Source organism: Arachis hypogaea, chromosome 20 (genome assembly GCF_003086295.3).
Source record: "Arachis hypogaea cultivar Tifrunner chromosome 20, arahy.Tifrunner.gnm2.J5K5, whole genome shotgun sequence".
Classification (NCBI taxonomy): Eukaryota; Viridiplantae; Streptophyta; class Magnoliopsida; order Fabales; family Fabaceae; genus Arachis; species Arachis hypogaea.
In genome coordinates, this window is record NC_092055.1 from 138,267,675 (window position 1) to 138,284,366 (window position 16,692).

A 16,692-nucleotide genomic window follows, 5' to 3' on the forward strand; every position below is an offset into this window, starting at 1 on the left:
TTTATGAACTTTTAATTATAAATTATGGATAATTTATTATGTAAAATTATAAAATTTTAAATTTAATTAGTTTAAAAATTACTAAATTTAAATATTTAAAATTATATATTAAATTTTTAATAATTTTATTTTATATTTAATTATACCGGTTGAACCCCGGTTGAATCTTTGAACCATTAAACCAGTCATTCGACCGGTTTAGTGACCGGTTCGGTTCTCGCAACCTTGATCTTAACTAGCATAGAAGAATTTATTCGTTGAATTATATTATGTGAAAAGTGAAAAGTGGAGTTTGTTGTTTAAGAAGTACGTTTAGTTAGTAGTTCCAAGAAGATGGTGTAGAAAGCAGGGACCTTTATTTTGAGTTCAAAAAACTATATCGCCTAAAAAGGTGTAGAGATCACCTTCAACTTGGGATCTGAATGTGAGTGCACAACCATCAACTTTTAATATGACCATTGGCTACTTAATTATATATTAATTAATTAGCCACTTGGCCCTATCACATGCAACATTCTTGGTTGACCCTCAAATATTCATACTCTACTCTCACATATTCATCATTCATGAATATGTACCCACATATACATGTGAAGACACATATACATGCAGCATTTCCGTTTGAACTAATTAATAGAGGTAAGATAGAATCTTCTATTGTCAATATTGTCTACCTGCCATGGAATAATATTTAAAAAATGAGAAACTACATTAGAACAATGCTTTTTTTTAAACAATGTAAATAATAAATAAAAAAAAGTTAATTTTAATTTTAAAATTCAAATTTTAAATTAATTTAGTTTAATCATAATTTTGAATTTTTTTATTTTTGTCACAACCGTTTTCTCGCAATCTTATGTCACTGTTGTTGTTGCTGTATCGCGACTTCGGTGCTTCCAGAGCTGCTGTCTCGTTACTTGTTTCTTATCAACTAAGTTAGATGTTCATTTTACTAGGTATCCGTATGATTATTTTCATTCTAAAGTAGTTGTTTATTTGGATATGTCATTGGTATTTTTCTTGATTTGCTTGAATCTACATGCATATGTTTCGCATGATGTTTATTTTACTATGTATGCTGATAGTTCTTTTCATTATTTGGGTCATACAATTTAGATGAATGAAGCAAAGTGGCACGCAATAGAAATGACAAAAACACGATGTAACGGCGTAGAAGTAAGGGTAGAGGTGTAGCGTTGGAGCAGCGACAGAACAAAGCCTCTTACTTGACGATAGTGCAACGTCACATAAAGGAGAAAAAGGCGTGCAGCGACAGCCTGCGAAACATGAGTGAGTATATACCGTATTTGGATAACTAGGAAGCGATTAAGAAGCTTCCTTCCACCGAAAAAGGAGAGAGCTTCCATGCTATTGCCCCACAAAAGGTTCGTCACTTGAATTTCTTGGTTCCTGCATCCAAAGGGTACCGTACCCCCAATTCCATAGGAAAAGAAGGTGCAACGATAATATGAAAGAAGAAAGTACAGCAAAAATGCAACACGATAGAAGAAAGAAGAATGAAACGGCTGACTATAGTAAAAAGAAAAAAAATTAAAAATAAAAAATTAAAATTATAGTAGATAAATAGAATAAAATAATTTTTAATTTAATAAACTTGAAATACAACTCATTATTTACGTCGTTTACCTAGCAAAATTCATTATTAAAAATTTTATTCATAAACAAAAGCTTAAACCAACACGCACCTTGTATGTTATAAACTTATAATAAATATTTGTTGGAAGACGGGAGCTATGTTAATAATTGGTGAAAGATGCCGAAATGAAGTGCAACTATTTGGGCCATTGATCGGAAATAATAAAGAAAAAATTTAGAGGACAACAATTTTATTAAATTCTGGCCAGCATGTAATCAGCAAAAAAAAAATTGAATCATTGAATAAAATCTTACACTAATCTCACACCATTAAAACCATCATTAATAATTATTTGATGGCTACAAATCACAAAAGTTACTGCCCCCTAACATTCTTCAATAATAAACTTATCTTATTGACAATAATTATTGGACTCTATATGTAATAATATGATGGCTTATAATAAAGAGTGAATAGCCAATTCTCTTATTCATCTTCATAAATGTTTCATATATACTAATCACCCACAATATTTTCTCTTATTTAGTATTCAATAATTTTAACAATAATTAATAAATATTAAATAAGATAAATTTTAATTATTTGAGCTATTTTTTATCTTCTAAATAAATATTATCATCATGATATGAATTTATAATTATTAGTAATACATATACGTGGACGTAGTTAACATCTTTATTCAAATCCAAAATATGTAATGGGGCAGATGGAGATTTGTGTTTTTGATGTTAAATTAGCATGATATATATATATATATAGTTAATTAATTAACTTAAATTTTAATGTTTCTTACACCAAACGGCATCTATCTTTCTTTCAGATTTGAGCTGCTAACGACTAATTATTCACTAGGTGAATGAAAGGGCACAAGCTAAGGGGCAAGTAACTAAAAGTGAGTCGGTCCAAAAAAAAATGATATAAAGTTGACTATCAAACAAAGGTTGTTTTCCAAAGGAGAAATAATATATATTTGGAAAGTTGTTGCTTCTCCATTAATCTAATGTTAAAAGGGAGAAAAGAACTCCACCGAGTAGGTGTGAGTTGTCAACTAATGCTGCTTACGTTAGTATTTTTGGGGATTTTTTATTTTAATAAATAAAATAAATATAATAATAACTGAATTAAATAATTTTATAATTAGATAAGCGTTCATATATTTTGTTTTTAAACGAGATATATACGTGTCACGTTTATGTATTTTATCTTATTTATATTATAAATGAGATACGTGTAAAATTATACCGTTCACAATATAAACGAGATAAGAAAAAATGACGAATTTCAGTAATAAATTGTAAAATTATTTAATTTCAATAACTATTATATTTATTTTATTTATTAAAATTAAAAATCCGTATTTTTGGTCAATCTTGTAAATTGCATTTAATTATGTCAATTGGAGGTGAAAATTAATTAAAGAGTAGCTCAGTTTCAAATTAGCTAGTAATGAAAGCAGCCCAAGAAGCTGGCACCTAGTGTGTACCAGCATTAATGGGAATATATGTTTTTCTTTTTTTCTGTCTTCCTTTTAATGTTAATAAAATTACATATAAAAGCCCAATCATGCGTTAAAACATAAAAAAAAAAAAAGTCTCTCATATATATATATATATTTATGGGGCTATAATTGGTTGCTCTTTAGTAACTTCGAATTTTTAATTAAAATAATAAGTGCTGATACAACCTTTTCGAATGGGTCGCAAAATTTATTCTTATAAATAAAAGAAAATGTCATTGTTGGGACTTGGGAACTTTTATTTCTGTTCTGTTTGTCTCGTAGATGTGACTTTTTTTGCACATGAATAATAAGAAAATAATTTTGCAAAATAAAGTCACCCAATTTTTAAAAGATCATCGAATTTGTTTGTTTGTTGAGATACTCAGATAGAGAAAATTAAAATTTTATGTAAAATTAAAAAAGTAAATTAAGTATGTAAGATGTAAAATTTTAACAAGATTTAAATCGTAAAATTATTAGATTTAATAAAAATTTTATAAAATTGATTGACTCATTTAAAATCGTAATATTAAAAAATTTTAAGAGTTAAATTGAAATTTTAACTACTCTTATGATACAAATTTGTATAAATATAATGATATATAGATACTCACAAAAATATATATATTTACACTTTGTTTGAATGTAGACAAAAAAATAAGAGAAAAGAAAATAAAAAAAATAGAAAAAAAAGTAAAGTTATTTGTGTGTTATTTGGATGAATAAAAAATAAATAAAAAGAAAATAGAGAAAAAAAAATTTTATTTGGATGAAAAAAAAAGAACAGAAAAAAAATCATAATAATATAAAATTACATTAATACCCTTATCATAAAATAAAGTATAAATATTTTATTTATTCATGTTTTATTATGGTTTATAAATATTATAAAATATTATAATTTTATATACTTGATTTAAATGATTTATCTAATAGATATAATGTTTAAATATAAATCCCTATTATAATAATATATTAAAACTAAATTTATATTAATAGTTGTTAATAATAATATAAGTAAGGGTAGTATTAAAAATATAAAAAATAGGTTTAATTATTCTGTTGGTCCCTATAGTTTCACAAAATTTTCAATTAGGTCTCTATATTTTTTTTTTTAATTGGGTCCCTATAGTAAATTTTTTTTCTAAATTAGGTCCCTCTTGGTAGTAATTGGCTTAATTTTATAGGGACCTAACTAAAAAAAAAATTAGTATAGAGACCCAAATAAAAGAAAAAAAGTATAGGGACTCAATTAAAACAAAATTTTGGTGCAAGAACTCAATTAAAAAAAAGTATAGAAATCTAATTAAAAATTTTGTGAAACTACAGAGACCCAACAAAATAATTAAACCTGAAAAATATAGTATTTTCTTTTTTATTTTCTTACTTGTGATGAAAAGAATATTTGTTTAGTGAGACTCACACAAAATTTTTCTTCCTTATTTTTTTTTATTTATTTTTTTTCCATTCATTTTTTCTCCAACTAAACATAGTGTTAGTATTTCTTCTTAAAATTGAGACATAGAGATATAATATATAAGACACAAAATTTAACTTTTTCATTTCTAATTATTTTTAAAATTATCAAAATATAAAACACAATACATAAGACACAAATAAAATTAATATTTAATTTATATATATATATTTTATATATTATTATCAAATATACTATAAAATTTATATATTTTTATGTATTTGTGTATATGTCTGTGTCTCAAAGACAATAAATAACAAAACGAAATTAAAAGTGTCATTTCAAGAAAAAGAAAAAAAAAAGAAGGGGGAGAAGTTATTGTGGGAGCATGGATAAAAAAAGGAGGTCATTTTTTTTTTGGCATCGTCACCGGATACATATATTAATAGAATAGAATTGTCTTCAATAGAAATGGAAATTGATAATAAAAACGACTTTTTTTTTAATTGTGGTTAGTCTTCATTATTTGTTATTTACTTTTAAGTTTTAATCGCCAACCATTAAAAAAGAAACAGAAGGAATGGTCGGTGCAACTGGGCTGAAGCTAATTCATCAGTTAAGTGGGCCCTACATTGACCCCAAACGTTGAACGATGATCTTCCTTTTCTGATTAAGCCATCCAACGGTCACAAAGAAATACTTAACAAGCAATGAAATTTTCCTTAAATTATTATTTTTCTTTTTGGTAAATTGCTAAATTTGAAAAAAAAAAGGAGGGGAGGGGTTTCATACTTTCATCAGTTCTTGTATGTGGGTATCGCAATTCTTTTTCATTTTATTTGTCATTTTGTAAATTTAACGAAGAATTTTAATTTTAATTTAAATAAAAATAAGAACACGGTATCATAATGATCATATTTAATATACATGCAAGATTACGATTATTTGAAAACATGATAGTAAATTTACTGTGATTTAATAATTTCACCCTACCATCGGATTGATTCATTGTTTTTTAAGATAACTAATATTAACTAACTTTAGAATTTAAATTTAATATTTTATAATTTAGAATCTATATTTAAGATATAAATAAAAGAAATTTAATAAAATTCTTTAACATTGACTAAAAAAATTGATTGTCTAATTAACATTATTCTTTTAAAATATGAATAAAATTTATTTTAATAATATAACTTTTAAATGTTATAAAATTGTTTATCTTTCTTTTACTTAAGTAAAGTTTCTTTGTTCGATCTTACAAATGGTTAATGATACCTTTTGTTGACTTGGCAAGCACAAAGTATCCCACATAGCTTAATACAATCATACCAAATGTAAATTAAAATTAATTATCAAAATTAACTACTAATATAACATATATATTAAAAAAAATTAAATAATATATGTTTATATATAACTAATTTTAATAATTAATTTTAATATATAAATACTATTTTTGATCATAACTTGGTGGCTTAGTATATAAACTAGCTTTGATCAATAGTTAATATAGGAGGTTTCAACTGAGGATGTATAGTTGTAGTATTTAGTTGCTCGAGTAAAGAAATTATAATAACATATGATGCATTTTATTAAATGAATTAACTTAGAAATTAAATAAGGCAAAAGACGTGAAATAATAATTACGATGGTGGCACATGTGTGAAGTATTCATGATGTCACCTTTAAATTGGCTTAATAATTTGAGTGGAGAAAGTTTTCCTTATTTGTTAAACAAACTTATATAACTAGCATAAACAAGCTATATAATACTTCAGCTAAGTTGATAATTGAGAATCATTAGATGATTTGATGACTAATTTTTTATTTAATAATTTTTAACTATTAACTTCACATAAAATTGACTGCACCTGAATTTTCAGGTTTTAACGATAATAATCCTAAAAATACTCAATCTATGTTTATGTAAAATTTAAAACTTAAAATTATTAAATAATAATTTAATTAAATTTATTAAATTATTTAATAATTTTTAAATATCAAATTCCCGTAAAAATAAATACAAACAAACTATAGCGAGGTTCCGCCAAATAACTCCAATGATGAAGTATATATATTGTTGAGTACGTAACCTTGCACATTTTCCTCATCGATCACTTTCCCACAGCTCTGATCTGTTCTTGAAGCAAGCATGTCGGTGAAGGAGTGCGGGCACCACAAGAGCAAGAAGAAGAAGATCTTCAAGAGAATATTCTGGTGGACAGTCATCATCTGCTTCATCATCCTCGTAACAATCCTCATCATTTGGGCCATCCTCCAACCATCAAAACCCACCTTCATCCTCCAAGACGTAACCGTCTACGCCTTCAACGCCTCCGTCGCCAACTTCCTCACCTCCAACTTCCAGGTCACCCTCTCCTCCCGCAACCCCAACGACAAGATCGGAATCTACTACGACCGCCTCGACGCCTACATCTCCTACCGCAGCCAGCAGGTACCAACAGACACATGAATCAATATTTTTAATAGTGTGAAATTTCATTTAACGTGTGAGATTACTCATTTTTTTTTTTATTGGTTAGATGTTGACTAAAATTTAATAAAGTTATTAGTTGACTTTTTTTCATATTCTAATTAGTATTTATTTTTATTATTATATACAGATCACCCTCCGGACTTCCATTCCTCCGTCGTACCAAGGCCACAAGGAGGTTGACATCTGGTCCCCATTTGTCTCCGGCAACAATGTTCCGGTGGCTCCGTTTAACTTCCAAGGACTAAGCCAGGATCAGAACAACGGCAACGTTCTCGTCGTCGTTAAACTTGACGGCAAGGTCCGTTGGAAGGTCGGTGCCTTTGTCTCCGGCCATTACCACATCTATGTCCGTTGCCCTGCCTTCATCACTTTCGGACCCCGCAGTAACGGCATCGCCCTCGGAGATAGCGGCGCCGTTAAGTTTCAGCTTGTTCAGCGCTGCACAGTCGGTGTTTGACTCAACTCAACGCCGTTAGAAGAATGATCGTTGCTTGGTATATTACTATATTTAATGCTTTATAAATATAATTTTTTTTCTTTTTATACGTATTCTTGTACGTAGTTTTCCAAATATATCTTCCGTATTGGTACGGTGGATATACCTTTGCTATTGCGGTATTTGGAATTGTACATTTTGCTATAGAATAATATATTTGCACTTATTGGGACGAGATAGCAAAATTACAATTTGTAACAAAGGTAATTGAGCTAAACCATATAAAAACAGTAATAAATTTATTTTCATTTCGATAAAAGAATGCATCTATAGATAGTGGAGTGGTTAGCTTTAGCTTTAATCTTCTGATCTCAACAGTATACAAATGATGATTCGCGTTTATTTGGCTTATTGGACTTTGTTTTTTCTTTTTCTTTTATCATTTAGTTTCACTTTTAATTATTTTGTTAGTTAGTTGGTTTATGAATTGGAATATGTACGTGTATTCTTTTGTCTGTTTTCTCGGTGGCCTCTGTTTCATTATTTAATCAATAATAAAAGTATATACTTATTATTTATTTATAGTATGAAAATTGAAGGTCCAACTAACACTTATATAATATCATCTGGATTCTAGCGAATTCCAGCCAACTAGGGTGAAAGTATATACCATCAAAATCAAACATATTCCTTATTTCATATGTGCTTTGAAATTTTCTTTCTATTCGAATTGAGAGTTTTACTAACTACACTTAAAAAGGAAAAAATAGAAAAGGAACGGAACAAACAAGTGATTGGACAGAAAAAAATGTCTTTTTGTAGGATTGACTCTAATTTGTAGAAATTATCATGGTGAATTTTTTTTAAATAGTTCGAACATGTTAAGGTATAATTATGATTAATTAGTATTATTTAGTATATATTTAAATATTTATTATAAAATATTACGTTTTTATTATTTTAATTCTGTTTAATTCTCCATTTCTTGCGCATAAGGGCATGGTGGTGGTGGCGAATAGTAGTGCGTGGTCCTTATTGTAGTCACACTCAAATAACTTGCCTAATAATAATGCGGTGATAGGTAGAAACTAGAAAGAAGCTTTTCCTCACGTCATGCTTGCTTATATAAAAATGGATGCATGCCCCTCATGTTCATGTTCATGTATATGTGTATAATGTAAAAATGTTAATAATGTAATATTTATATAGTGTAGCGAAAGAAAAGTTTGGTGTGGACAACCCAACAGAACACATGCAAGCACCGTCATGGAGTTAGGCAGATTAAAGGAACCTTCTTTTATTGTCAACACTAGTCTGTAATAGGGCATGTGCAAGTGATGTGATAGGATAGAGCCATGTTATACTCACCTCATCAAGCAATCAATTATCTCAATTCAGCTCCCCAACCCGTATACATTAGGCCTTATTAATGTAATATTATATTCTCTCATTTTCTTTGCTTTTATCTGTCTAACAAGACGCAATAATCAATCACATGCATGCTCTCTGTGTTACCCTAGTAGAATTGACTAAACGTCTCATGTCTCATAGTCGTAGCAACTTCTTTCTTTGTTTTTCACGTGACCATATCTGATCTTACTCCGCTTTGGGAGGCTAAGATGAAGCCTATAATGAATGGGAATACGACATGTTATAAAATTGGTATCTAAATGACTTAGTTGGATTATGGTTTAATTTACTGCATTTTAATTGAGCTCATTCAGATCTTTAAAGTTACAAAAAGTTGCAATTTTTTTTTGTTCACCAGAAGATAGGAAAATTTTCATGTATTTTAATGGCTTTACTGATATATTGGTATGACAAGTACAGTTAGGTAATCAATTAAAAATTTATTGTTTAATATTGTGTAATGACAAAAAAAACTATAAAAGGATACTCAAAAGACGGCTAAAAGTAATTCTCAAATACAACTTATTTGGTGAGGTAGCTGAGTTAGTATAAACTTGGTAGCTTTTGACTAATGGGCTTTGTTTATATGGGCTTTTTTTTTGGAATAATTTTCTTCTTTTGATTAATGGTTGAGAATTTATAGTCCAAACTGTACGATGGGTTTGAAAAAAAAAATGAAATAAAAGAGTAATAACTAATCAGATTTGTACTGTATTGGGTATATGACATTGTCAATCGTTATGGAAGATTTGAAGGTTAAAAAAGTGTCTGAAGAAAAAGGTGTAATTTTGGTGTCCCCTGAGATGTTCCTCAAAGGAACGCAATGTTGAGAAGCGTAATTGCTATGCTGAGTTCTGGCATCTTCCCAAGAAAAAGAGCCGATTTGAAGATATTCTAGCAGCGGACTCATCTCCCCGGCGACCTTCTCTTCAGTGGCTGACTCCTTGCGTCGTCATCTCCCTCCGCTATTGAAGCAGCAAGGTTTGCATATGGTAGGACATTGGATTTAATCAAGGAGTGCCGTAAGATTATGTGCATCAGGATTGGAGAGGTAGGTTCCACTAGGAGGGAGTGTAGCTGCTGTAAGTGTTTTTTTTTTTTAAATCGTAGTTATTTTTTGGGTTTGTTTTCGGGTTTGGTCGGTCTTCGGTGACCCTACCCAATGCCTTAATAAAAAAAAATCGTGTTTTCTAAAGAATATGATTGTTGGAGCAATAGTAGACAAACTTACAAAGAGGGGGTGTTACCGACGTGGTGGCTTTTGGGGTCTTCTACTTCTGTGTTCATGTCGATTGAATGGGTTCATTGGGTCGATGTAGCTTGGTATTGAACGATTTTTGGCATAGCGAGTGCAGTGCTGGACAGACAAAGTTGGTGGGATAAATACTCAGTGCCACTAAGTGGGTCGCATTTGAAGCAATAGATGTTGTTAGGCTGGTGGAATGAGAAAAAACGTGTACGACACATTAAATATATCCAATTGTGCTAATTGTTGTAATGATTCTAATTTATTCAGAAAGGATGGGGTCCTGCAGCGGTGTTGTAGAGGGAACGTGCCAGTGAAATGTGAGGAGTAAGGATGATTGGGTTCAACGCAACGGTGTAGATTTGGATAAGCAGATACATTCGTATTAGTGTTTGAAATTATGCTTTAATCTCTAAATGTGACATAGTTGGTAATATATGCTGTGGTTTAAATATTTGATTTTGAAGGAAAAAATGGGTCAACTACTTTATAGTAAGAGTTATGAGAGTGTTTTTTGGAGAAGGAAAACATTAGTAAAAATATGCCTTTTAACATAATGTGTTGTTATAGTTGTCAATTTAGATGGTAATATTAGTTCCTAATGATGCAACAGATGTCTGAGATGTATTTATTGAAAATTTGATGTGTATAGTAAATCAGGATTGAGAGCAGTGTTGTTAATGAATCGAATCAGTTGTTATTGACGGGTTTAACATTAAATTTTAGCTTCAAGTGTTTGTAACATTTGGTGATGTGGTTAGTCTTTTCTGGTGTTGTGAACCATAGTAATGCAATGAATTTAATCTTTTGGTGATTTGCATTATTTTTTATTTGGCCTGAATAACGGGGTGTTGATGGTTCAGTTTTTTTTAAACTGAACTGAAACTGCACAAACCATGTTAAATGGTTTAAAAACTGAACTAAACTGCTTTTTTACATAGAAATTAGTTTTAAATAAGTTTATCATGTAATGTATCAGTTTAAACTAGTTCATAAAAATAAAACCTGTTTTAATTCACTAAAGTAGTCTAAACTGATTTATATGCTACAACTAGTTTTTAACATACCCAAAATTAATTTTAACCTTTCTCCCATTTTTTGTCCACCTCTCTATCATCCCCTTTTTCTCCATCCACCTCTCTCCTCCCTCTACCTCTCTGTTGACCCCTCTTCTTTGTCTTTTTATCATCATTTATTTTTTCTTTAATATAAGTTAAATAAGTTCTTTTAGTTTAATAATTCGATAATAGATTTTAACTCCACACTTTTAAATGTTGCTAGCTAACTAATAATAAAGAAATAATAAATTTTAGTTACCTACTAGTATGCTTCAATGTATATGAACTATTAAAAAGATAAAAAAAATTAAAAGCCAGTCTAAATTTTTATTCTTAAATCTTTTGATGAAGTATATTATATATAAATAGTCGTTATTTTAAAAAGATTTAATGAGTACTCATTAATTACAAAAGTTCAATGAGTACTCATTAATTAAATCTTTTAACTAATATTCGTTAATGAGTACTCATAGATTTATTGAAATTTTCTTTTATTCTTTAGTAGTTTACATATTCTGAGGAATAATAAAAGGTAAAGATAATTATTATTTTTTAATTTATTATTAATTAGCTAGCAATATTTAAACATGCAGACTTAAAATATATTATTAGATTATAAAAACAAAAGAATTTTTGTAATTTATATTTTTTAATCATTGTGAGTCCCATTCTATTGAACACCCAATATTCCAGGCCAAGTCAAATTAGATAAATTCGATTCATGAAATTGGCTAAACGTCATAGTAAATAGAATCAATTAGCAATAATCTATTTTGGCTGTAAATCGAAGTAGCTAGTTTCGAATTATATCACCGTACACTTTATTGGTAAATCAAAATAAATTACTTAGATTTATCACTGCACATCACAGAATGAGTGTAAATTAAATTTGTTTGCTTCGATTTACATAGTTATATACCAAAATGAGACATGCATATAAGCTTTTTAGATGTAAAACATTGATGTAATATTAGAAGCAATTTATGTTGTTCGTGTGAATTATCCTTAAATATATATCTACGACGAGGTTGGCAACATACAAGGGCACAAAGAAGAGCTAGAGTTACTCCTTGAAGTCCAAGAACAAGCCCAGATAAGGGAAGCAGTGTTGAAACAAAGGATGACAAATAGATATAATAAGAAAGTCATTGGAAGAAGCTTTGTCCTAGAAGACTTGGTCTTGATCAGAAACGACATTGGGGTCAACAAGTCGGGAGAAGGAAAGCTGGCTACCAATTGGAAAGGACCATACAAAATAAGTGAAGTCTTAGGAAAGGGATACTACAAGGTAACCGACTTGAGCGGTACCGAGCTACCTAGGTCGTGGCATACTTGTAACATGAAAAGGTATTATAGTTAAAAGCGAACTCCACTCCCTGGTGTACTCTTTTTCCCAACTTCATGGTTTTGTCCCAAAAAAGAATTTTCCTGAAGGGGGTTTTAACCAGGCATCAAGTGGAGACTAAGGGGTAATAACTTTAAAGCCCATAGCAGCAAAATGTACCTCCATCAATAAATAAAGATCTTTTTATAACATCTCATTGTAAATTCCATTAGTTATTATCATTATTTTATGAAACGCGCTAACTTAAGTTCAAAAAAACGAAAAAATTCCGTGAACGACCTACGCGGTCGGCAGAATAAAACGACGAGGTACAAGCCGGTGTAAAGAGGTTCCACGGACGATCATGATAACTCGGAATCCTAAGACCCTAGAACGACTACCTAGTCGGCGGATCCGAGCAAAAAGAAATGCATCGCAAGAATAACCTAAGTTACGAAACAAGTTCAATAAGCAAAAAATTGAACACAAAAGGAATACAAAAAGAGATAGAAAAATCCATCAAAAGTCAAAGGCAGGAGCTGTCTCAAGTCTTTGAAAATCAAGCAACTTAGACAAAGCAAAACCTGCCAAGATAAAAAGTTTTTTCCAGAACAAAAAGATCAAAGGGGTTTTTTTCTAAAAAACCTAACAAAAGAAAATCACAAAGAGCATGCACACACCAAATATATCTTAAGCCATTTTCCAAAAAAAGGGGCAAATTAAAATAATGCAAATTTTTTGTTAACGGCGAAAAGGCCAGAAGAGGCAACAACAAACCACAACAAAAAATAGATAAATTGTTCAAATAGGGGCCCACAAGCCAGGCCCCAAATAGCTGAAATCATCTAAGAGAAAGGATTAGAGTCACCAACTGGAAGGGAGTTCGGATCGGCAGCAGAAGAGGTCGGAGCAGCCTCGACAGCAACGGGAGTTGGAAGTTCTGAAGACGTCGGGAGAGTCCCCTCCTGTTGTTCCTCGCGAAGAGGAGACTCAACCAGCTTTTGTCCCCGAGTCTTCAGCTCGGAGTCCGTCTCAGGTCGGGGAGGAGAAACGATAGCTTCGTTTATAACAATCTTATTAGGATCCAAAGGAGAAAGGTCCAGGTCAGGAGCAATAACTCCAACCTGCTCCTTAAAAATCTCCCAGGCCTCCTCCGAGCTCTCAGCCACGGAGTCCTCCAAACCCTGATAGGCCTCCCGACCTTTTTCCAGCTCCCGTTGGAGATCAATATTTTTGGAGAAGACCCTGACGTAATTCTGCTCCGCCTTCTCCTTCAGGCCCTCTGCCATGACACACTGGGCCATCAACTTCTTCTCCCTCTCCTGAAGTCGGGACCTCTCCTCCTTCAACCAGGTAACTTCCCCCTCGAGCTTCTTCTCTTCCTCTTGATAGAGGCCAATCCTCCCCTCCAACTCCTCAACCTTTCAGGTAGAGGCCAAAGAGCTAATGGGTGTTTGGTCCAAGATATCAAGAAGTTTTGTACATACCCCAGCAGCCCGAACACTCCCCTGAACTAAAATTTGAAGATGGTTTCGAACGGAAGCATCATCCATACTAATGTGAGTATGGGGGAAGATATGATTCCGAACGAATTTGAGACCATTAAAATCAGCTTCCCCAGAAAGAGAAGAGCCAGACGCCGAAGTCTTACGCTTCTTTTTCTCGAGTTCGGGAGAAGGTCGGACTGGGGGGATGGGGGAAGGAAGAGAAGAAGCAGAGGCAGAAGTTACCATAATGGGATGAGAGGAGGTCCCCAGATCACGAGGAGGAGGAGGAGGAGGAGGAGGAGGAGGAGGAGGAAGAGGAGCGCCAGCGGCCCTCGCAGCGTCAGCTCGAGCCTGAGACCTTCTCTTGGCATCCTGAACTTTCTGGGTCTGCTCGAAATTTGGAGAGCCTAAGAGAAACTTTTTCGTATCCAAATTGGGGGCTCTCCCCCAAGCATCTCGGAAAAATTCCACGACAGCCTCTTCTATCTCATCCAAATCCTCCAGGCCATATTTCTCTACAGGAGAGGCCTCGAACCAATAGAGAGGAAATCGGGAGTTGGAGTCTTCATCAAGAAAAAAAGGATGGTGTCCCTCTACAACTTGGACTTTGAAAAAGAAACTTTTGAAATCGTAGAAAGAATCGTCAAATACAGAAAAAATTTTCCGACCTTGATTGGCTCGGAAAGAAATCAACTGTTACTTATTATTTTGCCCACTAAAGGGCTTGGTCATATAAAAAAGATAGAAAAAGATCTTCAAAGAGATCGGAAAATTCTCATAAAACCCCAAGAATTGGGGTGAAGTTGGGTGGGAGCAACTTGGCAGTGGTGCAACACACTTATCTCAAAATCTGAAAAAGGCAGAAGAACCCCCAGGCGGTTAAAAAAGCAGTCGTACATAAAGAAAAAATGGGGATCAGAACCAGAAATTATCCCAAAACAAACCCAGTCTTCAGGACCCGGGGTTATCGACTCATACTTGGGCTCGTCTTCATTAGAACCACAAATCCTGTGATGAGTGCGAAGGTCGGTGATGTAATCGGTATCCACTAAGGATTCCTCCCCAAGAACAGTATCATCTACCCACTCAGAAACGGAAGAAGACATCTTTTCCAATAAAAGGAAGTGGATGAAAAAGCGACAAAAACCTACAAAGAAAAAAATGGAAAGGATCAAACAACAGAGCCTCTAAAAGTCGAGACAACCTCTCTAAAAGAGCTAGAAAACAGAACTGCTAGACCAACGTATTCGCTAAGAAACCAAGAAACCACAAGAGGCAGGCAAACCTCCTCTAAACGCACAAAGCAAAATATCAACGTAAATGGTAGAAAAAGGAGGAGAAAAGGCTAACCTTTGTTGATAAAAGCAGAAGAAAGCAGAGGCAACAACAATGTAGAACTCCAAGAAGGAATGCAAAAAAGCTTTTTCCTTGAAAAAGTAAGGATTGCAGGTAAGAAATTTTCAGAAGACGAAAGGAAACAGAGAAAAGAGAGGAAAAAGTATTTATAAACATGTTAGGGGCATAAAGGTAAACTGATGCGATCATTAAAGAAACGCACCGTTACCAATGTAACTGCTCTCCACGTATAAATACGAAAACCCCCAACGGACGCGACGTTTGATTAGACGCGACGGTTGAGAAAATCGAAAATCATGTCGGTTTTAAAATCACGTCGGTTTCAAATTCACGTCGGCTACGCACCCGAATTCATATACTCGAATCCAACTCATAAACAAAAGAGATCAGACTCGAGTAGGGGCGCTGTTCATACCCTGCCCTAACACTATGGTTCAGGCCCAAACACACTAAAAGGTCCAATTCAAAGATTGGCTTTCGCTTCCCACCGACCTCCTCGAAAGAGGTCAGATCCAACACAGACTCCTTCCCTAAGAAGTCGGACTTGAAGGATAGCTGGCAAATAGCACTTATTCAAATAAGTAACTGCCTCTAAAATCTCTCAACCCACTTCCAAGAGCCATATCCCAACTACCCTAAGATAAAGAGACGGTTATCCACCTTAAAAGGTGGAACTACTCCAACGATGGTTATTGGTTCACCACTATAAATACACTAACACCCCTCAGGTATCTCTAAGTTCCAATACTCTCTAAACCTGCTTAAACCCCTTGCTGACTTAGGCATCGAAGTGTCTTTACAGGTACCACATCCCATTCTCTCACAAGCACTAGTCGGACGGCGGCTCTCAGACGTGAGGCAAGTCGAAGTCCACCTCCTTTTTGACGCTCGGGCCTATTCTCCAAGCCCAATCCACCAGTTTCAAGTTACCCACGTAACAGCATAATTGAAGTAATTTCAAATTTTTACCGAAACCCGCCTGTTAAAAAAATTACAATTTTTTATGTTTGGAATTTAAATTAAAAATTGGAACTATGAAAATAAGTGGATCATCAATTATTCCTTTTCAACCAATATTATGCACTCGAAATTTTAAAATTTTCACTTTAACACTTTTAAGCTTAATTTTGCATGTTCCTGGCAAATGAAAAATTATGATTCTTTTTTTTTTGTTTACCCAAACAGTATCCCCCAACCCGACATTTGCTTAAGCAGACGAGTGAGCTAACCACTCGACCAACCCAAGTTGGTTAAAAATTATTTGATTCTAAATAGTCTTGTTACCTCTCCCAAGGCCTAGCGACTCTTTTTTTTTTTTAAAGATCAATACCCAAACTTTTTA

General features: G+C 32.6%; 1 protein-coding gene across 3 annotated transcripts; it reads left to right on the forward strand.

Annotated features, from left to right (window-relative positions):
- The first annotated feature begins 6,548 nt into the window (after positions 1 to 6,548).
- On the forward strand, positions 6,549 to 8,920 carry LOC112784030 (NDR1/HIN1-like protein 1). 3 transcript variants are annotated; one of them, XM_072231555.1, is made up of 3 exons: positions 6,549 to 6,991; positions 7,161 to 7,527; positions 8,679 to 8,920. In XM_072231555.1, the coding sequence occupies exons 1-2, from the start codon at positions 6,689 to 6,691 to the stop codon at positions 7,488 to 7,490; spliced, it is 633 nt and encodes a 210-aa protein (XP_072087656.1). In that variant the 5' UTR covers positions 6,549 to 6,688; the 3' UTR covers positions 7,491 to 7,527; positions 8,679 to 8,920. The 3 variants fall into 3 exon arrangements, with proteins under 3 accessions (XP_072087656.1, XP_072087657.1, XP_025682902.1); XM_072231556.1 differs by having other exon boundaries at positions 8,684 to 8,920; XM_025827117.3 differs by lacking the exon at positions 8,679 to 8,920 and having other exon boundaries at positions 7,161 to 7,788.
- The last annotated feature ends 7,772 nt before the right edge of the window (positions 8,921 to 16,692 follow it).